The sequence below is a fragment of the Magallana gigas genome, chromosome 10, assembly GCF_963853765.1.
Source record: "Magallana gigas chromosome 10, xbMagGiga1.1, whole genome shotgun sequence".
Taxonomy (NCBI): domain Eukaryota; kingdom Metazoa; phylum Mollusca; class Bivalvia; order Ostreida; family Ostreidae; genus Magallana; species Magallana gigas.
Window position 1 is genome coordinate 18,724,880 of NC_088862.1, and position 24,409 is coordinate 18,749,288.

The window sequence follows — 24,409 nt, forward strand, 5'->3', positions numbered from 1 at the left end:
CTAGTGGTAGGGTGGGGCCGTGATGGCAGTTTGAATATTTACAAAGGAATATAGAGAAAATCTTTAAAAATATTCTGGGAAAGTTTTCGGTCCAAAACCATGATTCACTAGAGAAAAGTGGGGCGACGAAATGGGGGGGGGGGGTATATAGGAACAGAGAAAAATCTTCTTACAGGTACAACAACAAAAGGGGCTTGGTATTTACCACAAAAAAGAGGTGGATAAAAATTGGCAGATTTTCAATTTTCTTTTACCAAGATCTACTCTACTTAGTTGTCAAGATATTTTGATACTGTAATGCTGATTTGATCAGAATTAAGGCAATTGTTGCTCAGGTGAGCGATATGGCCCCTGGGCCTCTTGTTCATTATACACTCGTGTGGGATAGTGAAATTCCACCTCGGGGCCAAGATGTACGGTCCAGGACTCTGCAGAGCCTCGTCCTAGACCGTGAATCTTGTCCCCTCAGTGGAATTTCACAATCCCACACTCGTAATAATGAATGATTCTATTAGTCTTTATACGATGTGTATGCACGTAACAGGATTGTCTTGTTTCCTAACACATTGGCAAATTTCAAGTTTGAGGTTTAATTGTTTATTGTTATTGAACTTTTGATTATTCATGTATTAAAACCAAATGTTTGTTAACATGTTTGTGGTAAAAGAAGATCTGCTTACAGTGCCTTTACTGATGTAAACGCACGAAAGCAGAAAGCAAAAAAGTAAGTCTTATAAAAGTCAACGTGAATTGTCAATTAATCGTGTTAACTTTGTTAAAAGAATTAACCTGACAGCAAAGAACGTGTGTAGGACATTTCACAGGCCAATGCGCTATATATGGGGAAAGAAAGAAAGAAATAAAAAAAACAACATTTATTGTTAAAATACAGTTACTGATCTTGACCTTTCCGCAAATCAAGAGGACTTCTGTAAATACCTACAATGGATCTGTTTAAGATTTGATAATTCTATAAATCAATGTATTTAGCAAATTCATGAATAATAATAAAACTATGTACTACATATACATACATGATCTACTTGTAACAGCTCGATGGATTCATTCTTATACACGTCCAGTTTTTAGTTTGATGAAGATGCAATAATGCCTCTTCTAGTTAGAGACGCAGTTTACATAACTCAGCAGATAAAAATATATTTAAAATAAATTATTTCACTCTGAATATGTTTTCTTGAACATGTGTTTCCCTCAAGGAGCCCCACATTTTGTGTGGGTTACGTTTTGAATTCCACTATTACAAATTTCTTGTTTCACAAATACATGTACAAGCATTTTAAAGATTTCACTATGTATTTGCGTGTTCAACTCTGCATCATACATTGTATATTGACCACCCCCCACCCCTTTGTGGCCCTGGGAGGTAGGATTTTACAGACGGAGCAATGGTCATTAGAATATGACTGAAAATAATTTTTTTGCTGTAAATTTTATCTATCATTTCTGATGAAATTCTTCTTCTGAAAAAGAAAGTTGAAAACAGTAAACGTATTTTTTATCCGAGTTTTATACAACCGAGTTTTATAATGTTTATCTCTCTTTGGAAAAAAAGAAAAACTTTATTCACTCTGAAATTCTCTTTCATTAGGTATGCTTTGTGTCAAGCTTTATTGAAATTGTCCAAGTGTTTCAGAGAAAAGTCGAAAATGTGGAAGAAAATAAATACTAGTCCATTGTAGCGATGAATAAAAGGTGATCAAACTATCTACCGAGCTTATAGCCTGATTTCTTAACTGATACATGTTTATCGAAGTAAGTCTGAAATAAGTCTTTAAGATCATTCACTCAAATCTTTTTTTAATAAAATAAGAATAAAATATGATTAATTTTCATTCTACAATACGGGTTTTGTTTATTTGTTAGCTTTAATTTTAAGTAGTTTAAAGTCATTGTAGGTAATGCATGTCTGATGACTAATTGCCTGATCTTAAGTTAACTTGGCATTTTCTCTTAAAATCTAATTTTGAAATATATTTCTTGCTTTATCTATCAAATTTGAGATGTAAAAGTACTCAAGAAAGTAATCAAAGAGTTTGATGCAGATGCGGTCACTCATGTTAAATGAAGATTAGTCGCTCCCAATAAACTCGGTAAATGTCAACTAACATACTCTCCGCGAAATCCCGCCAATTAATGCTGCTCACAATCATCATAATACGGATCACGATGTCGGCAAACGAACTGATGACAATTCAGATTAACTCGGAAGGCCTTGGTAGTGATCACTTGATTCAATAAACAATCGTCGCTTGTCATTTCAGACTGCTTCGGGATTGATCAGTAATCCCCGCTCTTCTGACTCGAACTCTCTCGAGACCAGATTAAAGTAATCCTTCCGGCCCTTGATCTGGCCCTCGACTTTTTTATCATCAACAGTCTGTCGGACGTTGAGCATTCTACAAAGAGCGTGAGTGACAAGGAAATGGCGAACGTTTACCGCCACAAAGGAACGGGCCCCGCATGTCAGGCCTCACTCGTGGCGAGTGATTTGGATAAGGAAAATACTCCGTCGTGACCTTTTTCTAATCGAACAGTCTTTCAGATCCCGGTTTCATTGCAAATGAAACGTTAAACGTCAATATCGAAGTCCAAGTTCTTGATTTCCTTTTTTTAATCTTTTTTCTGGAGAATTGAATATTACAGTTTTCAATCTACCTTCAATACAATCATACAATGTCATATATTATCTTGTTTAGGATTTAATTTTTGTGAAATAAATTGTGCCATGTTATAAGAATGGTGGTTCATGTATATATACGTAAACTCCTTAATTGTAAAAAAAAAAAGTAAATGTATTTAATAGACAAAAAAATCGACATTTAGAAGAAGAAGTCTTTAAAATCATTCATAAAATTCAGATTTGGCCGTCGGTGGTCCGTTCAGTAGAGAGGTCTCCTTAAGCTCGATTTCCTCTGTTTCTTGACCAGTCTCTAGAAACGAGTGATTGGACTGGTGGTAGTCTTTTGCACCATCACATTCTGATCTGACAGATAACGTATGGTGAGTTGTGTGATTTAAACGTTTAGACATTGAAAATGACGTATCTCGTATTTGATGACGTAAACTTCTTCGAAGGTTAGAGATCACCTAAAATTTAAAATGTTATTACTGTAATGCTGGAAGTCAAAAATTTTCTTTCATTTGAAGAGAGAACGAAAAGAAACATAGCAGAAAACCGAAGTGTTTAGTTAATATTAATTTTAAATATATTAAATATGTATTACCTCTGCATTCAGAAAGCAAAATACCATGGCCACGAAAAAGCCCTGCATATAAAGTACATGTAACAGATATTACTTCATAGTTTTATGATATTCCAAAACAGCATTTATTTTTTATTGTTATGAATTCCATTAGAAAATACATTAGAAGAAAAAAGACTACCAAAAAATTAATATTACACCATCCTTTAACACACTGCAAACACGACAAAATGTTCTCGTTCATGTAACTAACTAACAAGCTTGGGGTGGGGGTGGGGTGGGGGGTAGTTACCTTTGTATGGTTGATGATCACCGTAGTGGGGGGGGGGGGTACCTGTGTATGGTTGATGATGACCGTGGTCGGGGGGGGGGGGGTAATTACATGTACCTGTGTATTGTTGATGATGACTGTGTGTGGGCGGGGATGGAAGGTGAGGGTAGTTACCTGTGTATGGTTAATGATAACCGTGGTGGTGGGGGGGGGGGGGGTTAGATACCTATGTATGTTGATGTGACCATGGGCGAGGGGGGGGGGGGTAGTTACTTCTTGTGTATGGTTGATGATGAGTGTGGGCGGGGGAGGGGGTAGTTACCTGTGTGTGGTTGATGATGACTGTGACTCGCTCGTATTCCAGAGCACCCTCCTTACTGATGGGGACTCTGTATATCGTCACAAACAGCTGGATCCCAAACAACGGGATCAAAATAAATGTGGCCTTCACTGCTTTCCTGACAACGACCAGACATTCTTTAAATGTAACATCATAGTTGTATTTTCTCTCATTATTTAGATTCTCACACGATAAGGATCAAGGGTTCTTTTTGCATTGTTCATAAGATGCAGAATATATGTACCTAAAGTTCCCTGGCTCGTTTGGATGAGACTGTAGTTGAGTCATCAGGATGCGTAGAATGTTTGACAGAAAAATCAAGTTGAGCTAAAATAGTCATAACATCAAAATTGATAAGTATTAAATGCGCGCAGAGTGCGTATTCCAACTGCTAGAATTATGGTGAAGAATTTTTCAGGAAATATTTACCACCAGGAAAATTACGTTTGGTGCGTCAAATATCCACTCCAGATTGTAAAATCCATAGGCCCAACAACTATGTCAAAATAAATCATTGTACAATTAGAATGTTCATATTCTGGACCCTATTTAAGTCATATACAAAAAAAAAACCATAACATGTACTTCTAGATATTCATAAATGCTACATTCTTTTATAGGGATTTAATTTGGTGAGGCTCCTTCTTCTGAAGTCCAAACTACAGTTTTGACATATCTAATAAAATATATCATTTAAAAAAACATGCGGAACAAAATATAAAGACTTATACAGTTTCATTAAAAAAAATAAAAATTGCCTTTTTAGAGAACGAAATTATGTCAAGTATAAAAGAACTAAATGCATTATTAAAGACACCTTTCGTTGCTATAGACGCCTCTTAGAATTCCATATATAGACGAGGACAGGAGGGGCACGGTCCAGCCCAGTATGTACACGGGGGTCAGGGAGCGCGGGGGAGAGAAGGCGTTGGACATCAGACGGTGGAGGTAGAAGCCCTCGGCAAACATCCAGGTGAAACAACAGCACTTAAAGTAGATCTTCAGGAAAGACAGCAGCTTACAGCCAACCTGTTAGATTTATACGGAAGCCCATTGGTGCCACGTAAGAAAAATATTTTATCTGGCGGCCGCCAGATAATTATTTGGCGGCCGCCACTTATTATCTGGCGGCCGCCACATAATTTTCTGGCGGCCGCCATATAATTATCTGGCGGCCGCCACATAATTTTCTGGCGGCCGCCACTTATTATCTGGCGGCCGCCACATAATTATTTGGCGGCCGCCAGATAAAACCTGGCTTCCTGATGCGTGCGCATGTTTTAATGGGAGCTTTTTAGGGAGTTGTGGATACACTCTAATTTATTAGTTTTAATTAATTATTTCTGAAACTTGACATTAAATATCAATTGCAGAGCTTAGGATTTTGAAAATGGTTGAGTTGAATGTATAGAAGACTTTGTTGATAGAATCTAGAATGAATTTTATATTACTTTGTGCCTTGTATTATACATGTATGTTGTATAAAACATGGTATTTTAGAGTTGATTCTGAACTTTTAAAACTGAACTAAACATCCGTTCAGGAAATCTTAACATTAAAAAACCTTATCTTGAGAGGAATTTTATGTAAACATGTATAAGTAAAGGAACGCACTGCCTTCTATATGTTTTAATTTTGGTATAAGAATTTACCAACGCAGATTAAAGTCAGCTTTATTGACCACGACAGCTAGTACAGGCAATATTATCACGAGAGCAGATCCATCTATGACTTTATAAGGATAAACTAGGATAAGTGTTTACTAGCATTCGTGGCCATAAAAATGAAACTATTTAACTGACTGTGTTGTTAAACTTTTATTCCAAATCACATGAAAGGCAGTACAATAAAAAGACCGCGATCGGCCACAGTCTCTCTGGGTAAATCAAAGTACTGAGAGTACTGAAAGGCGGGGTCTTGAAAGTTTGAATGTGTAATTGTTCACGTTCCTCCGGTATGTTCCAAAAATTATGAGTTTGAATTAGTTGTTTCAATCTACATGTAGTATGCTAAAGTTCAGCTTTTTGCAATTGCCTGATACTTTGTCATAATTTTGCTAAATCCCGACCGGGACTGTTCTTCATAGTTGTAGAAAATTGACACAACGGTATGTTATGTAAAATAAGACCCCAAGAAAATTTTTAAAAAACTACAACTAACCGGAAAAATCAAAGCAACTATATTTAGGTATATAATTTAAATCGTTATATTTATTTATTTTGTGATCGAAGGGAAAATCTATAAGTTGGACGGTATCTGTTATACAAGGTTTATGGAAACTCCGAAAACTCTCAAACTGTTGAATTACCGAACAAAGTTAACATTTGTATACCGATAACAAACACAGGCTTCTAACGTTAGAAATATTTCTTTTTTACAATAAGATTATTCCAAGTACTATAACAATAACAAAAAATTGTCGCAGTAGCCATTTTGATTTTTTCGACCTTCTATATTGTACCTGTCATGATTTTTTTGGCAGCGATTCATATAAAATTAATAGGTAAAAAATAAATTCGTTCGCCACTTACTACTTTTTTGTGTCAACTCGTGCATCATTTACACGAATCACGATACAACCGATTCTGAAATTTCATTAAAAATCATACTCCAAATGCAGTCATCTGCTTTTCAAATCGATAAAAAAAGAAAATGGAGACCAAACGTGAATGAATCACGTCATATTCTTGTAAGCAAAATCTATATAGATTATACATTTTTGGTGACCAATAGATTAATTGATATATACAATCTTATCGATTGAAGAACCAAGTTAAATGTTAATGTTCATGTTGTCCGGCTTAGTTGGAATATACAATCATGTAATTTGTTTTAATGTTATGAGACATTTTCTATACTTTATAACGGGCAAAACCAGTCATATTCATGATTTAAAAGATTTCTTCATCAATATCTTAATGCCTCTCATCAGAAACTCAGCTGATCTTTCTCCCATTGATAAATATCTCGCACCAATATTAGACCTATGAATTCAGAGATAACGCATGGTTGTTGTGTTTTAAATCTTTAATTTATTGTGTGGTAGTACATGTAAATGAATAGGACTTATTTCAATTTTAAGAAGATAATCAAAGTACTGAAGTACTGTCGGGAGTTGATTTTATCGATTATTATCAATTCTAAAATCAACGTTATGTTATTTTGCATGGCAAGTAGTTTCTAATCTGTATTTGAATTACGCACGTGTATTTAAATTACGCACAGTTTTATAATATGAATTAGTTATGTTTACATGCGAGATAAATTTGTTGACATGCAACTTATAAGTTGCATGTCAACAATTTTTATCTTGCATGTTTACATAACTAAATTGCATGTTGACATAAAGAAGTTGCATGTTAATATAAAGAGGTTGCATGTTGACATCAATAGGTAACATATCTAGCATCTTGGATGTCACATGCTGGCGATATTTGAGACGGGGGACGACAAACATGTTAAATCACATTTGTCTTAAACATACATTGAAAGGAGGAATTTCTACAAAAGTGACCAAGTTTTTACAGTTCTCAATGTACTTTCAGATTTATTTACACTCTTAACGAGTACCCGGGTACTCGATCGGAAAAACGTCCAAGTAACCGAGTACTAAAAATTAACCAATTTGTCAATGGTTGTTTTGATTTTCCCGGTAAGTTGTAGTTTTTCTTGGGGTCTTATTTTACATAATATACCGTTGTGTCAATTTTCTACAATTATGAAGAACAGTCCCGGTCGGGATTTAGCAAAATTATGACAAAGTATCAGGCAATTACAAAAGGCCGAACTTTAGCATACTACATGTAGATTGAAACAACTAATTCAAGCTCATAATTTTTGAAACATAACGGAGGAAAACGTAAACAATTACAAATTCAAACTTTCAAGACCCCGCCTTTCAGTACTCTCAGTACTTTGATTTACCCAGAGAGACTGTGGCCGGTCGCGGTCTTCTTATTGTACTGCCTTTCATGTGATTTGGAATAAAAGTTTAACAACACAGTCAGTTAAATAGTTTCATTTTTATGGCCACGAATGCTAGTTCACACTTATCCTTGTTTATCCTTATAAAGTCATAGATGGATCTGCTCTCGTGATAATATTGCCTGTACTAGCTGTCGTGGTCAATAAAGCTGACTTTAATCTGCGTTGGTAAATTCTTATACCAAAATTAAAACATATAGAAGGCAGCGCGTTCCTTTACTTATACATGTTTACATAAAATTCCTCTCAAGTTAAGGTTTTTTAATGTTAAGATTTCCTGAACGGGTGTTTACTTCAGTTTTAAAAGTTCAGAATCAACTCTAAAGTACCATGTTTTACAACATACATGTATAATACAAGGCACAAAGTAATATAAAATTCATTCTAGATTCTATCAACAAAGTCTTCTATACATTCAACTCAACTAGTTTTTCAAAATCCTAAGCTCTGCAATTGATATTTAATGTCAAGTTTCAGAAATAATTAATAAAACTAATAAATTAGAGTGTATCCACAACTCCCTAAAAAGCTCCCATTAAAACATGCGCATGCATCAGGAAGCCAGGTTTTATCTGGCGGCCGCCAAATAATTATGTGGCGGCCGCCAGATAATAAGTGGCGGCCGCCACATAATTATCTGGCGGCCGCCAGATAATTATGTGGCGGCCGCCAGATAATAAGTGGCGGCCGCCAGATAATTATATGGCGGCCGCCAGATAATAAGTGGCGGCCGCCAGAAAATTATATGGCGGCCGCCAGAAAATTATGTGGCGGCCGCCAGATAATAAGTGGCGGCCGCCAAATAATTATCTGGCGGCCGCCAGATAAAATATTTTTCATACGTGGCACCAACGGGCTTCCGTAGATTTAATCATCATGATGTATATGTATCTATCAATATTTGCAGCATACACATGTTGCTGTCAGTCAAAATTATTAGACTGTTCGGCGAGTCTAAAATGGCGCTATCCATTATGTTTACAACTGAACTTTTATTCTATCCAGCATTCTGTATCCACATTCTGCATTATGCATTCTACACCCATCACCATACCCATTCTATCGCATATACTATTCATTCTGTATTACATGTATCAGATCAAAAGTAAAAGAATGAACTTTTGAATAGGCAAACACGCAAAACTTACTTTAAACTACTTTTTAAGAATTTCTTTGAAAAATAAATCATCTCGGCTTTGTTTGATAACATACATTTACGAAACTAGTACTAGAAATTTTAAATAGGTTTCAATCTGTTGAACACAACAAATTCGATCTGTGAAAACAATTCTAGAAATTGATTTTAAACTGAAGCTTGCAATTGGTTAAGAAAAGAATGATAAGTTTGTTTTTATACCATATACCGGTATCTGTTATCATGTATCTGCATCTTGATCCAGCATCCTATCCTATACTATTCTATCATATTATATCCTACTACTATCCTATTCAGCGTAAACTTTACGGATATAGCGGCAATACACCTAGCTGATTGCTGTAAGTTTTACTGACCCTGTTCTTCATCAGCGTGGTCTCAAACACCTCGGTACTCGTGACCTTGTCGTAAGTGACCAGCATGTCCCATAATATCTCCATGACCTCTTTCAAAGTCAATGACAAAAACAAGTTTAAGTGGAGTCGGATTCGATGTTGCTTTCTGAGAAGCCTGCAAAATTTGTTTTAAATGTTGCACCAATATCATTTAAATGTTGCACCAATATCATTCTGTGTGAACAAGTTATTTAATTAATTATTTTACTGATTGCGGCCGATTATATTATTATTACTTACTTGTACTGTAATAAAATGATAATGGAAGGTATCAAAAACACTATACTGGTCACACTGCAGCCAAGTCCAATAAATATCGTTGTCTCCAATTCCTAAATGAGATGGCAACACTCCATTCTTATTTGGATTTTTAAAAAAAAATTGAATTGATATAACCGTAAACGCATATACATTAAGTAGACTTTAGGTGAATTTTTTGAATTACAACACGGTTATACCGAACACGCTTTTAATGAATTGCAGCAAAACGATTTTCATTCCCCTAGACTTAATTACATGTTGTAAACTTGACGGATATATACAGGCACGTAGCATCAGGGGGGGCCAGCCCCCCCCCCCCCCCCCACACACTTTTCATCGCAGCAACAAATTTTTTGAAATTTACATATAAAAAATTGAATTTTCATGGAGTTGCCCCCCCCCCCCCTTTTTTTGGGAGTATGTAAGAAATTGATATGAAAATAAGGAAATGACAGTGAAATTGAAGTTATATACTTCGCCCCCCCCCCCCCCCCCCCCCCGGATTAGGATTTTGAAGATTTTGGAAAAGTGTAAATTCCCCCCCCCCCTTTTTTTTTTTGCTTGTTAAGATTTTTTGGATGAGTCTGCCCCCCCCCCCCCCACACTTTCAAAAACGATGCTACGTGCCTGATATATGAATAAAGCTTAAAACGAAGCAAAAACCTCCGATTCCCTAGCATCTCGTTATAAGCATGTTTTACTGTAAATTTATTTTTAAATGGTTTTCGATTGTTAAAGTGTATCGTTAATGTACATTCAGTTTACAGCTACTTGAGTCAAACTTCTCTTTAACCGGAAGTAGATAAATTTATGTAAAAATGACCACAAGCTTGATCCTCTGTTAGCTTATTATCAATTTTTCGAATCAAATGTCTTTCCTTCGAACGTGAATTAATTTACATAGTGGATCCTTAATTTACAAAAATAAACAGCAATATTTTGTTAAGGATAAACATCTGTTTATACCATGTTAGTGGCTTCATGGATGTTTTAGCTGGTATATTTGGGGGCATCAAATAATCGATTCGAAACAAATTGTCGGTAATCATGACACCAATTACTCTGGGGACGAATTGATGCGACATCTTGACTGAATTTAGCCAAAGCTAATTTAGTATAGTAACCTCTTTCTGTAGACAGGGGCTGTAGACCGTTTTCTGTATCCACTGACCGTCTTTTCCGCATCTTTTAATTGCCTCTCCTAAAATCAAAACAACAGGTTTTTTTTAATGTAATAAATTATTGGCTAAAATGATTGATGAACATATGTTTCAATCAAAGTTCAGCTACTCATGTTAAACGTTTCAATATGGAAAATTGTAGCAAGCAACGCTAACCCTAAAAAGTTTTCACATTGATATCTTTATAATGTTTTTGTGTAAGTCTCATTAACTGAGATAAAGGTAGCTCGACGGAATCATTTGAAAAATAAGCCCAACCTGTTACACCGCTAAAATCATAAAATCATACCTTTAGGATATAATAAAACTATCATATCCCACAAAAGAGACAACAAATTGATGTCATCAAAAAATCTTATATGGGTTTTTGTTTGTGCTGCACGATATTGTTTCAGCGCTTCGTTTAGCTGTGTTCAACAACTAAAGGTGTTGTAAAATATCTTAAGATCAAAATTAAGTGTATATTTGTGGGAGGAAGTTAAAGAATTTATTTGTTGAATCCTTGATTTGAGGTTCAATATTTTTACGAATCTCTTTTATATTCAAGCAAACGGCATGAGTGTAACTAAGTACAGTGTTTTTTCACTCCTCAGCAGTCTTTTCTTCTATTTTCGGTATGCCTAAGAAATCAGTTTAATATTAAATAAAATTTTAAAAGAACCAGGAAATGGATTTTACCGATTCACATTTCATGTTTGATATTCCGAAAGTATAAAGTAACATATATTGTACAGTTTCGCTCTATGAAATGATGAATCATTGTTGTCTTCTGTCTTTATAATCTGAGCATTTATAACTATCTGTAGTATTTATAGCGGATTTTAGCGAAGCATCAGAACCCAAGGATATGTTGAAATGACTACAGATGCTTAGGCCGAAGTTAGAGTATATTAGTCAAAATAAATCGTTTATTGGGAACTAACAACATGTGGCACGGGACAGTTTTTTGATACATTTCATTGTAGCCAGGGGATATGTGTCTTCGGAACTCTGTAACTAGAATTTCCTCAGTTCCCATTCAGCACAAATACATTTAATTCACTCTTTCTAAGGCCAATCACCAATTTCTGAAGAAAATTACTAGTCAAAACCTGTAAAATTTTCTACATACTGGTTTTTATGAGATTTTGACCCTTTCATATTTTGCAAATTTTTCATGATTTTTCAGCTTTATAGACCCCTCACAGCCAATTCCCTGCAAAGGGTTGACCTTCCGTACCGTGTGCATACAACAGTCATAGCCGCAGGTTTCGCATTTTACTTCTGATTCTCATGTACCTAGCATTTGGGGCCTACATACTGCATATTAATTTCAACAAGAGACATCCCTCTAACTAATGATAATCATTAAAAATCATTTCATGAATTTTAGCAACACTCATAAGCCCTCAGGTACAGCAATTCTCAATTTTACAAAAATATTGACCTCGTACTTTATCCGAAACTGTCCCTTGCTACCACACTGTATCGAGTATGATTTTAACATTTTTCCTTACATCTTAGAATGTTTTGATTATTTATTGCATCTATTTTATATATATTTTTTTTCGATTGGAGTTTTTAGTAGTCATGTCCAAGTACCGATGTAAGTCTTTTGCAGTAAGTTTTCCAACATAATTATCAGGGACCTGGTACCTAAACACGCGTTTGTTCAATAGAGCTGGTTACATCCATAATAGTTATGTTCTAGAGCCTGGTAATGCCCCTGTGGCCATGAACGCTGTCAGTAAATTTTGCATTTGTTCACAATACAAATAGCTGTTACTGTATTATAATACTTACGCGACTGAGTAAAGAATGGTACAAATAGAGGGCAGGATTTGTAGTTAAGTGAACCGGATGCAGCGTCATTCCAACAAAGCCATCCGTCCCAGATCCGTCCACACGTGTTGTTAACTTCCGCCGGAAGTGACAGCTGTCGCTCACAACATGAATCTGCTGATTGACAACATGATAGCCAGCGCTGACATTCGTCGTTTGACAAGTACGAACAAACACTGCTCTGGACTGAGTGATTTCTGAAGTCCCAGGACTTTAGATTGATGAGGTTACCGTTGTAATTAAAAGCTAACTGTGGGTCATCGTTGGATGTATTTAGTCTAGGGTTCAAGAAGTAGAACAGGAAATTAAAACAAGATGCGCACGCATGTAACCGGAAGTTGTCCGCAGTATTGTGAAAACGGACATAGGATCGACAGTGCAATCCACGGGTCACTTTGTGCTTTTCAGCTGAACATCGTATACAAACCTGCAAAGAAAATTATAGAAATATAATGTAAAACTTTAATTTTGGTCACTTTTTTTCTGTTGTTTATGTTTATATTTTAATCATCTGAACGTTGTGACCCACTATTATCTTAATTCTGCCTGATTGGAACAGGAAAAGCGATTTATGCGTTTGGATTACTTCGCTGTAACATGTGACATGTTCATCAATTTCAATTAAACAGAGCTCGTGAATGCAACATTTGCTCTGGACAGCAAGATAAATCAATTTGTTTGCCGTAAAGTATTTTCCCTGCAGAGGACCCGAACAATGGCTAGAGTATTATCCCTCATAACTGTTTTTTATCGATGTTTTATTTTGTCGTTGATTTTTCGAAATTAAAAATAATCATTTTGATTTAGTTTTATATTGTATGTTGACATCCCATGTCACAGAAACCATATGCACGTGTAGAAAATCGGCTGTGACTTGTCAGATTTCAGTGCACAACACAATTCGCTAACTGAAAAGGCATTTGTAAAAATTATCATTATATCAGTTATTATTTAAGACTTGTACCAAAGAACTTAATATCTAATTCTAAATATGTGTATTCTAGTAAAAAGTTATGCTTCTTAACAGCTTGGAAATTTTTTTCATATACTGTGATTAATAAGTGTTATCCGTGATGTCATTATTTTCCTTGTTGTGGTTATAAAATCGCCACTTTGCAAAAGTTGCTTCCCTTTGCGAGGTCATCTCAGAGGTCAAAAGGGAAAATCAAAATTTCCCATTCATTAAGCAACTAAACATCTTGGCGTCCTGTGATGAAATCTCTTTGAATTTAGTTTATTCCTTCAACGCGTGAGTTGCCCATCCTGGGGCAATCAAAACACACACCGAAAACGGATTTTTAATTTCAAATAACAAAGTTACAAACCTCGTATGTAGGGTTTTCCCTAAAGATGACAGCCAATGTACATAACTTTTGTAAAGTGTGGACTTAGTCTAGTCTATTGTTTTTATTTCAGACTATGAACACCATAAAATTAATGATGTTTTACGGTGAATATGACGTTCAACTACATTATGTTGGCTAACATATATCGTATTGGGCCTCGTCATTATTTGATTTATTAATAAAAATCTACGGAGGGTCTCGTATTGCCTTTTAGATGTTAATTTCTGTGGCACGGATGCAATACATGTATTGCAGAACACAGCTGCGTCCATTCTCTTATTTTAAAACGTCAGTGTGTACGACAGCACAGTTTGCATGATGTATATCCCCTCTTCGGGGAGAACTTCCATTAGATAAATCTGTCTTTTCACTTAGTGCAATGTATATTTAAAGTCGTTTTGAATCCAAGACATTTTCACCTTGGCGCTAATTGATGCAACACGGTCTTGGCTTTCTTTTCATATTACATTAAGCGAATTTGCGGTATGAACCTCCTGCGATTTCGATATAAGATGGTCACTAATGCACGTTGTTTCCAGAACAGAATATTAGAAGCTAAGAAACATTAAAAAAACAATGTTGGTCACTCTGAAACCATTAAAAAAAGATCGGTCGATCACATACTTACATAATATGAACTTAAGAAGCGATTACACATTTATCTATTATGTACTTTTGTCGCTTTCTGACCTTTTCGCCGGTAAAAGAGTTCTGGGTTTTATTGCTGACTTCTGTGGTCACCCTTGAGAGATGGACAGCCAGGCTTATTGAATAATGCCTCCGTGTAATTGACAGAAATGTCGATACAAATTGCGAGAGGAGACAAATTTCAAAACTTCAATGACTGCTGTGTCCTAACCGTCTAAAAATATCCTGATGGATCATTTGTGTCGGGAGAAAAAAACCTGTTTAACACTGGGTCGGATAATTATACCAGTGCCGAAGTGGCATTTTTGCACCCGTCTAAGGTGTAAGTCATAGGATATACATCGCTGCGTTAAAAAAAGTATATTACTAGCATTGATATTGATGTACATGTACATCACCTTAAAGGTGTAATATTTACCTTTGAAATTGGATTCATACGGGAAAATAAAAGTGAGTTTTTTTTCTAGAATAAAAGAACTAAAATAAAAGGAATCTAAAATTAGAATTTAAAATAGGATAAGATTTGGTTTACATGTGGATTCACTCTTTAAGCCCGATTCAAATGTAACGTCAACAAACCCAACCTTGATATTTTGAAGAAATAAAACCCTGAAAGGTTGATCTATGCGTTAAGATTTTATCAAACCAATCTCCTTTTTTTAAATTTGAAGCAAAATGCAAGCTTTATTTCAAGCCTTTGCATTTTTCATGGCAATATATTCAAAAGAATACATTTAAATTGATGCCTTAAACAGATAATATTAAACAATTCACGATCAAGAATATTAAAAATATTTTGAATTTCATTTTGTATGAAATTGAAATATGAAATGTTTAAATAAAGAAAAAATGTTCGAATTCTAACGCTAAAATGTTTTTACTTTCTCTTTACTGAATAATACAGAAACTAATACTGAAAAGTAATGATAATATATAATACTAAACAGTTTATGGCCAAAGATATCATTATGTACAGTCGTGTAAATGTCTTAAGATAGCAACGATACTTATTTCTATCGAAAATTAAATTATTGTTGAATCAATTTTTTTTAGGACATCGAGGCCCTTACTTACCCCTCATCACTAAACAAACTTATTTACCTACTTAATAACCTTTATTAATCACCTATCCCGCTTAAAAGAAGTGATTTACAGTAACTGTATACTTCATAATTATTGAATTTTAGATGTACATGCAGATGTACATGTATATCATTTGATTGATTTTTTTTTAAAATAAATTTTGATTACTTAAGTTTAGTAACTCAAAAAAAATTCTGAAAAAAAGTTTGTAGCTTTTGAAAAGCATAAACAACTCACCTGTATTAAAAGGACCCAGACACAAACAAGATGCATGACTGCTAAATGACGCTGCATCGGGCTCTACGCTCCAATCATATCGGGATCGATGTTCTGTAGCCTCCAGGAATGACAGTGAAATGGAGGAGTTACAGTACAACTCGATAGATAATAGAGAGAAAGGGGTTTATCACAAAGTAAATAATGCATGATTGTCGCAAACGCTGTATCTACACATGCGTAATCATACCAAACCACATGTTCTATTTTTTATCAATTATATATATGGACGACTACAATTTTTTTTTCTCTTTAAAAGACTGGATGGTGGTTTTATTTTTACTAAATATGATGTTAATCTCGTTTCGATAAAAAGCTCTTATTGTATTCAGATCTAAAATATTTGGATTTTTTCTTGACTCTATGATATAGTTTATGCCAAAAATATCGTATATAAAATACTAGTAGGCAGTTTTTCGACGATCAAGCGCGCTAGATGTCGATAGTCGTGCATTTAACAATATTAAAATAATTAGTCAAATAGTCTTTGAGGGAAGACTGAGATGAAAACTTAACTCGAGGTGAATATATTTATATCTGTAAACAGACATATTTCATATTCTACATATTTAAATTAGCCCAAGAATAACACCTAACAAGAAGTAACCCGGCAATGATGAAACCTATGGCTGAATCGAGACAATTCATTTGATTTCACAATTTGCAAAGTGTGAATTGTTTTATTGTAAATTATGAATTAATTAGATAAAGCAGTAGAGTAATGTAACAATAAGACAAGTCTGGGTGGGACTATCCCCTACAGTTTTAATTGGGTCAACTGTGAATGAAATGATAACTTGAATAAATGGAGGATCAAATAAATTATACACTTAAATTCTCCGGAAAAAATGACATGTTGGAATTTTCCTTAGTAAAAGTAACAATAAAAACCGAAAACTTATTGAACAACGCCTCGATCTAGATACTGGTAGTATTCCTTTTAATCAACGTATTTCATGTAAAATCTTCGAACGATATTGCATGACAGTGGTCAATCTATGGAGCCAAATTTTTAAATCAAGTCTGATGACCACATTGTTACATCTTTAGCTGATGAAAATCGAGCTCAATTTACTTTTTTCCTAGAGAAATTATCCGCAATAGCTAGCGACAGTAAATCATCGATCAATACACACAGAACCGTCGTCCGTCGTGTCCGGACTACGGGGGCGTGACCTTTCTTAATCAGCTAGATAAAACAGAGGGGAATATATTGTCACCTCCATGAGATATTGGCGACCACCACTATACAATCCGAATCACGGAATTCTCCTCGCTGTGTTGTTTGTTCTAAAGCTGTAACTGTTCTTTACTTCTAGAATCGTGAACATGCACGCAAAGGGTTGTAAACAATGGGGATTACATTATCAGACATGCGATTGATATATGTCCGTCCTTCCCCCTCTCTCTCTCTCTCTCTCTCTCTCTCTCTCTCTCTCTCTCTCTCTCTCTCTCTCTCTCTCTCTCTCTCTCTCTCTCTCCCTCCCTCCCTAGGTACAGTTGAATTTCGATATCTCGAACACTGATATCTCGAATACAATGGATGTGTCGTTATGTCTTTTAATACCACTTATTTTAAAAATATTTTACCCTCGAATGGTCGGATATCTCGAAGTTTTAAACAGTACCATCCAGTTCGAGATAACGAAGTTTGACTGTATATCTTGATATTCATCATTTTTTTAATATTATACACAATTATCAAACACCAGTTAAAGATTTTGTCTTATTGATTATGCTAAGCATAGAAATTTAAAATCATGATAAAAGTATGTGTCCAACAGATCCTCAGAAAGAAAGGCAGTGCCTGGATATAAACGAAATTGCCTGAAAGAGACATAAAACAACAAATAAATCCAATGACATACAAAACTCTGTCTTAATAGCGCAGTACACTAAATTGTAAATCTATGCACAAAGGCAGGTTGATTCAAACGTACATGTATTTATTACTTCAATAAATATAATTGGATTATGAAGATGGTATAATATTTGCCTTAAAAGACTGTAATTAATTTGTTAACAGATCTATAACATTGTAAGAATATTCTGTTCGTTGAATTGTAAAAGAGAGAAGGAAAGAGGCCATAAATATAATGTATAGACAACCCTGACAGATGTAGCAAAGGTTGGAGAAATAAATGATACTTTTTCCCTCGGTTTTGATGGATGACAGCTGTCACGTGATGTACACAGTCAGTGGACTGGAGCGCCGGGGAACAATCGGCCCGTCATTGCTAGAGAGGTCCGTCCGTTCATCAGATTTGTCTCGCTAGTAATAGTACCGAACTCGATAAATGATGACACTCAGCAATTCCAAGAAGACGGAACGCATCCATTGTTCTCCAAATTTGCTTCTTTTCTATCAGAATTGACTAATACAGACCTTTGTCTCTGTCAGCCATGATGAACAGAAAACAGCGAGAAGATTGCCTTGTTTTGTCAGAAGAACCAAAATTATAATTGATCGTTACTTTGACTGAAACAATGCAAGCAATATTATAAAAATCATCCTTGTATGTTAATTTATAAGTAAAATTATATTTCATCAACTGCATATTAAACGATTTTTTTTTATAAACTTTGCGATTGCTCATCTTTTACGCTCTCTCTCTCTCTCTCTCTCTCTCTCTCTCTCTCTCTCTCTCTCTCTCTCTCTCTCTCTCTCTCTCTTGTTCCGTTGATAAAACAAAGAAGTAGAGTAAAGGGACATTTATTATTTCAATCATTCGCTTAATTTTCCAATATAGAAGAGCTGTGCCCGAGATTTATTCAATCACGCTGTCTCTTGCTATTGTATATTCCATTCACTTCTCACGCGGAGAAGTTCGTATATAATCATTTTATTGGCGAATTGGCGAAGATTAAATTTACGATAAGAGAGAGAGAGAGAGAGAGAGAGAGAGAGAGAGAGAGAGAGAGAGAGAGAGAGAGAGAGAGAGAACATCAATAAAATATGCATGTACATGTACATACGATTAAAATACAGACTATATACTCAGCAAGTATGAGATCTATTCAAGAGTAGAACGATTATGTTATTATATTTGTTTCGTCTAGAAGGGAATATTAAATGTTAAAATAAAACTATAAATACATTAATTTCAAGATATTTGTTATGAACATGAACAGCGCAATGCGCATGATTAACAGTTTACATCTTTAGAAAACTGTTTCTTTACAAATACGAGAATATAACTTTAGTATGAGAAAATAATTGTTAATATCAAAATTATATACGATGATATGAAATAATGTAACACGTTCGATAAGTTATGCTACTTGTACATATAATGTAGATGTACTTCTGGCAATAATTTGCTTGCAATGTCCATTTTACAAATAAGTCTTTTAGTAAGTACCATATACTTTGTCCTTTTGAGAGATCAATGAACTCAAATTTCTTTAAAAAATTTATACTAGTATTTATACTATGTCCCGAGTTTTTGCTTCCACCACTTTTTGCTTGATATTTCAATAATAGTAAATACCTTTGTGCTCAAACTACGATCATCCACTAATATGAAAAATGTCCAGATTATCTGTTTTGAAACGCGAGAATTTACATTGGATCAGCCATTAAAAAGCCCGGATGATAATGTAAAAAAATTGCGCGATGTATTCCGAATGGAGAAAAGATGTAAACATTTCCCATTACAAATCTCCGTAAGAAAATTGTTTTCGTTCCTGTGAAATTTTATGAGTGAAGAGGGATAATTGTTCAATGAAAATATCTTGGATATATTACCTTTCATCGATTTCAATTGTATTTCTTTCACAGGTATGTGTATTTTTATTAAAAACCATCAAAAATTGATGGAAGCAATAACTTGGGACAGACTATAGTTGTTTGTTTCATTTTGTCAACAACATCATCGTTCATACATGTATCTTATTCATTGATAACTAGTGTGACTTCTACGTTCCTTGCCCATTGAATATACATGTAAGTATAAATAAAAAATTGTACTTAAACTAGATATCTGTCAATGCGGCTCTCATCAGGAAGGTTGAAAATGTGCAAGGAGTAATGTTGAAGATGTCAGTTGGTAGTATATAGTTGATGGTGGCCATTCAAAAGAATTGGAAGTGATTCCAGATCATGTGTAGTACTGTACAACAAACCAATTATACTCTTGTCAATTAAGCTGTAAATTGTGAATTTAAACTCACTCAGTATTTTAAACATTTACCATCTACAAAGTGAGCTACTCACAATAAGATCTATAATCCTGTCTGAAGTCTCTTATAGAGGATGTGGTTTGAAAATGTTGGCACGTGTCACGTGTCCGGGCGGCCTCTTTAGCTTCTATAAGTTGCGATAAACAAGATATCTAATTAATCATGTATCTCTTAGATGAAGTCTTTCTTTTGTTTAAAATGTTTATAAAATAATTATGTAAAATATAAAACTTCAAGAATGGTGCTATGTATACAATCATATCTAAAATTTCAACGATAATCAAGTATCTCGCAGGGTATAAAACCTCAATCCATTTCACTACTTGTAGATTTGCATTAAATCTTTGTACGTTTGACTGCTTTCTTTACAATCTGTTGATGTGTCATAAATGTATTGTCATTTTTATTCTATGTACTGGTTGGGTGTATAAACACAATATGACAATTCGCCCTTTTTGTTGACCGAACAGATAAGTAAATGACAGACAATGTACATGTAATTGTTATATCTAGCATATAATTTATTGACAGAGTTTAATTTCAACAAATCTCATATGTCTACGAATTTAACATCTCTATATCTTCCCAAGGATTTCAGAAATAATTCAAGGTCATCGAAAGAAATTCTGGTCGTAAATCGGCCGTCTAGAGGATGGAAGTTTATAGAGGTTTCTTGAAGTAGACTCTTGGCTATAACAATTTGGACTTTCGCCGTCGACAAATAAACTAAGGAAAACGGGGTGACACAATTGACTTTCATTATAGTTTTCAGTTCTGCGTGGCTTGCAAACGAAAAATTACGATAAGCCTTAACTTGTTTCTTCAACAGTTTTAGATCCAGTATTGAATCTTCTTTGTAAATTACCAAATAAAAAGTTCCTTTTCTATCCTTCAGAAATAAATTTTTGCAGTATGTTGTGGGTAAGTCGTCCTCTCGCTCTGACTTCTCGCGATATCTCACAGTTTCCATGGTGATTTCGAGAGCTGTCAGCATTCGAAGAAGACCGACGGCGTAGAAGTTTCTGACTCTGGACGCCAGTGTGAAGCGCCCGTCTCTAACCAGAAAGGACAGGGGCGTTAGCCCGGGCAACAGCGCCCGGGCATACGCCATTAGGATCGGGGTCGCCATTTTGAAAGATGGTGATCTTCAGGCTTGCAGCCGGCTCCATACTCATGGCGCGGCTTGCACATCATTCACGTAGTTCCGCCGTCCCCCTTTATGCACTACATTTAAAGTAGTTCACTCGGATTATCCCCATAATATCTCTATTGCTTCTGCTAATCCCCAGGAGGCCTCCTTTGGCCTCATGTCTCTCATTTGGAGACAAATTGTGATTTCTTTTCAGAATTCTAGCACATTGCGATGTCGTCTGAAGTTTCTGTCAAATATAAAAAATGGCAAAGAATTAGTTGCTTGATTCAATATTTAATTTATAGATGTACATGTCGTCTTACCGATCGGAAAAGAAGGAGATATTCTTTTGTCATCATACCATCTCCCTATATTTTGTTTACAGTTGAAGATATTGGTTGAAACTACGGCGCAAAATTTCTTAGTTCCTAATCAACTGACACATTCGACGAAAATAATTGTTTGACATTGGGTAAAACTTTAAATAATGGAATGTAAAACTACAGTAACTTTGTTTTTAGAGTTTTTAAAAAATTCAAATAAACGTATGTATATAATGAAATCAAGATTTATCAGATTGCTTAATACTAGGAATCAGGATATGTAAGCGAAAATGTACTGTGACTATCTGTAATTGATTTATCATGCGCATATCTAGATAAGGGGTTTGTTTAGAGCCCTCCCCCCCCCCCACCCCCCCCCACCCCCTGAAAATACTCGCATACTAAAAATTTAAAAAAAAAAAGGCCTTGGACGTCAAACCCCCTCGTAAACAAAATTTTCCTTTTGGAATACCCCCCCCCCCCCCCCCTGGAAAATTTTCCTGGATTCGCGCATATTTCTGTTGCATTATATTCATCGCAAAGGTATTATACATGTAACTTCAATGTCATGTTCGTGTGCATTGTAAATTACTAATCAAGCTTACCTGTCTTACAATCTGTCCATGTTTCGTGAATAAATGAATTGAACGGTGTAACTTTTCAATTTAAATAGCCTTTGCTAACGTTATAATCTATTTTTAGATCGATTTCAAGACATTGCATCAGAAAGTTGTGTGAATCAGGAAAGACAACTCGTTGTATGTTCTTCGCTTAACAACATGGGCGTTAACTGTGTGTGTGTGATTAATACACCAACATTTTATTTGATATATCAATTCAATTTTTCAATTCAATTCATTTCGCTCATACCGTCAACATGACGGTACATGAGGTACATATATATATAAATAATTAGAAATGTAGGTATAGAGTCAGAGGTACATGTGCAGTACAAATTAGAGAAAAAATATTGAGAAAAAAGTACAAATGTTCAAGGAGGACAGACTGATTCAAAAATTTCATTTATAAATAAACAGAGTTTTTTTTAGTTTTTTAAGTTTTAAAGTAGACAATAATTCACAAAATTTAAAAGTGTTTGGTCTTTCACAAAATCTAGGTTCTAAGTATTTTTGTCTAATACATGAATGCATGAATACATAAATCATTAATGTACCATTTCTGAAACATATTCAAAGAACAATATATATGCTCTCAATTATTTTATACGATTGACTTTTTTGTATTTTTATGAGAAAAAAAAATGGAAAATCTGATTCGGTTGCAAGTTACACGCTGACGAGTATAAAATACTGTTGATAAATGCAAAAAAAAACTAGTACAAATTACGAAATTCTACCAGAACGCCAAAGATCTAAAAATGACGTCGCTAGCTTGCGGCGACTATCCTTGCTTCACGCTCTACAAAATAAATTATCTTCAGAAATACTTATCATAAAGCATTGAAATTTTCAGATTTGAATTGAAATTATAGATAGATATCCCAAAGCACAAGTTTTTGTCTTTATACGCAGATTTTTTACGATTTTATCGTATCTGTGACATTACTTTTTGATCAACCCTCATATATTTGATATATTAAAGATAAGGGATAAAAATGATACTTTAACCATATTGATAAAATAAAGTTGTGATGTACATGTAGCATTCAAACTTAAATATGTGCTTGATCCGTTTTCAATTTGCTTAATATAATCAATGTTATATTTTTGTCTCTAATGAAAGGTTGAATTATGTGAATCCTTGGATGTCAAGCAACAAGAACCTGAATCTTGGAACTAAATGTTATGCAGGTTCAATATTGATTTTGAAATTATTTTTGAGTGATATAACGTTAAACTTAAAACACAAAATTAATACTCAGTTAGCTAAAAGCGAAATCAATCAATTAAAATCAATTAGTGCTGGGTCTGACTTCGTTCGACTGAATCCATTCAACAATTATATATCTATGAATGCATAAAGGCTCATATATATTAAATTAGTGTCGACGAGGAACCTCGACCGATAAAAACAATACAGAATGGTCTACATAGCTAATATTAGTGATTTATTAATTTTAATTGCCAGTGTGAAATTAACGTAGCATTTGAAGTTTGAAATTAATTGTTGATCAGTCGCCATAAAATTCGAACTCGATAATTATACAGTTTCTCAAAATAAGACTACAGAGCAAATTTCAAATCACTCCTCCATATCATGACTAAGAAGTTGGAAGAGAGTGACAGGTAGCGATACAGACTTACTTGTATCCCCTCCGGGAAATAAATTTTTCATTATATTTACAATTTCCAGTGTGTTTGTCTGTAATAACACTTCGAAACGATTTTGTATTGATTAGTCCAATACATTTCATCAATAAATATTTTGATATTTAATCGTATTAAAGTTGAAAATTATATAAGTAATAAGAAATCATTTTTTTAAAGTATTGTGAGGAGATCAAATACGGTCGGGGTGATAAATCTATTATAAAGCAGCTCGAGCTTTATTGAATTTGATAACCACCGTATATTTGATCACCTCATAATACTTATAAAAACGATTCCTTATTCTTTAAATTAGACAGCCTTTGAAATTAAAAAAAAATTATCTCTTCTTCTAAATTTTAATTTTAAATTTTGTAAATCAATAATCAGGTACCTTTTACATAAATTTAGAAAACATAAAATTATAAAACTTTTAATAAAAAAAAAATCAAATGAAATTATGATACTGTTGCTGATCTAACTAATCTTTAAAAAATGCGATGTTAATTAAATTTCGTG

General features: G+C 34.5%; 1 protein-coding gene and 2 long non-coding RNA genes across 5 annotated transcripts; all 3 read right to left on the bottom strand.

The window, feature by feature from the left end:
• Positions 1 to 1,878: 1,878 nt before the first annotated feature.
• On the bottom strand, positions 1,879 to 17,341 carry LOC105324156 (calcitonin gene-related peptide type 1 receptor). 3 transcript variants are annotated; one of them, XM_066073235.1, is made up of 11 exons: positions 15,948 to 17,338; positions 12,595 to 13,060; positions 10,756 to 10,832; positions 9,611 to 9,702; positions 9,332 to 9,485; positions 4,653 to 4,864; positions 4,280 to 4,331; positions 4,080 to 4,162; positions 3,818 to 3,953; positions 3,246 to 3,287; positions 1,879 to 3,108 (listed from the first exon to the last, which is right to left on the bottom strand). In XM_066073235.1, exons 1-11 carry the CDS (start codon positions 16,002 to 16,004, stop codon positions 2,863 to 2,865), a joined length of 1,617 nt encoding a protein of 538 aa, XP_065929307.1. In that variant the 5' UTR covers positions 16,005 to 17,338; the 3' UTR covers positions 1,879 to 2,862. The 3 variants fall into 3 exon arrangements, 2 of the variants coding, with proteins under 2 accessions (XP_065929307.1, XP_011421514.3); XM_011423212.4 differs by having other exon boundaries at positions 1,880 to 3,108; positions 4,265 to 4,331; positions 15,948 to 17,336; XR_899504.4 differs by having other exon boundaries at positions 3,014 to 3,108; positions 3,818 to 3,972; positions 4,265 to 4,331; positions 15,948 to 17,341.
• A 61-nt stretch (positions 17,342 to 17,402) lies between these two features.
• On the bottom strand, positions 17,403 to 20,291 carry LOC136272148 (uncharacterized). The gene is made up of 3 exons (XR_010710095.1): positions 20,203 to 20,291; positions 18,135 to 20,098; positions 17,403 to 17,813 (listed from the first exon to the last, which is right to left on the bottom strand). It is a non-coding gene; the product is annotated as an uncharacterized lncRNA (long non-coding RNA).
• Positions 20,292 to 20,668: 377 nt separating this feature from the next.
• On the bottom strand, positions 20,669 to 22,358 carry LOC117683535 (uncharacterized). Its single transcript, XR_004597544.2, has 2 exons — positions 22,229 to 22,358; positions 20,669 to 21,547 (listed from the first exon to the last, which is right to left on the bottom strand). It is a non-coding gene; the product is annotated as an uncharacterized lncRNA (long non-coding RNA).
• Positions 22,359 to 24,409: the final 2,051 nt, after the last annotated feature.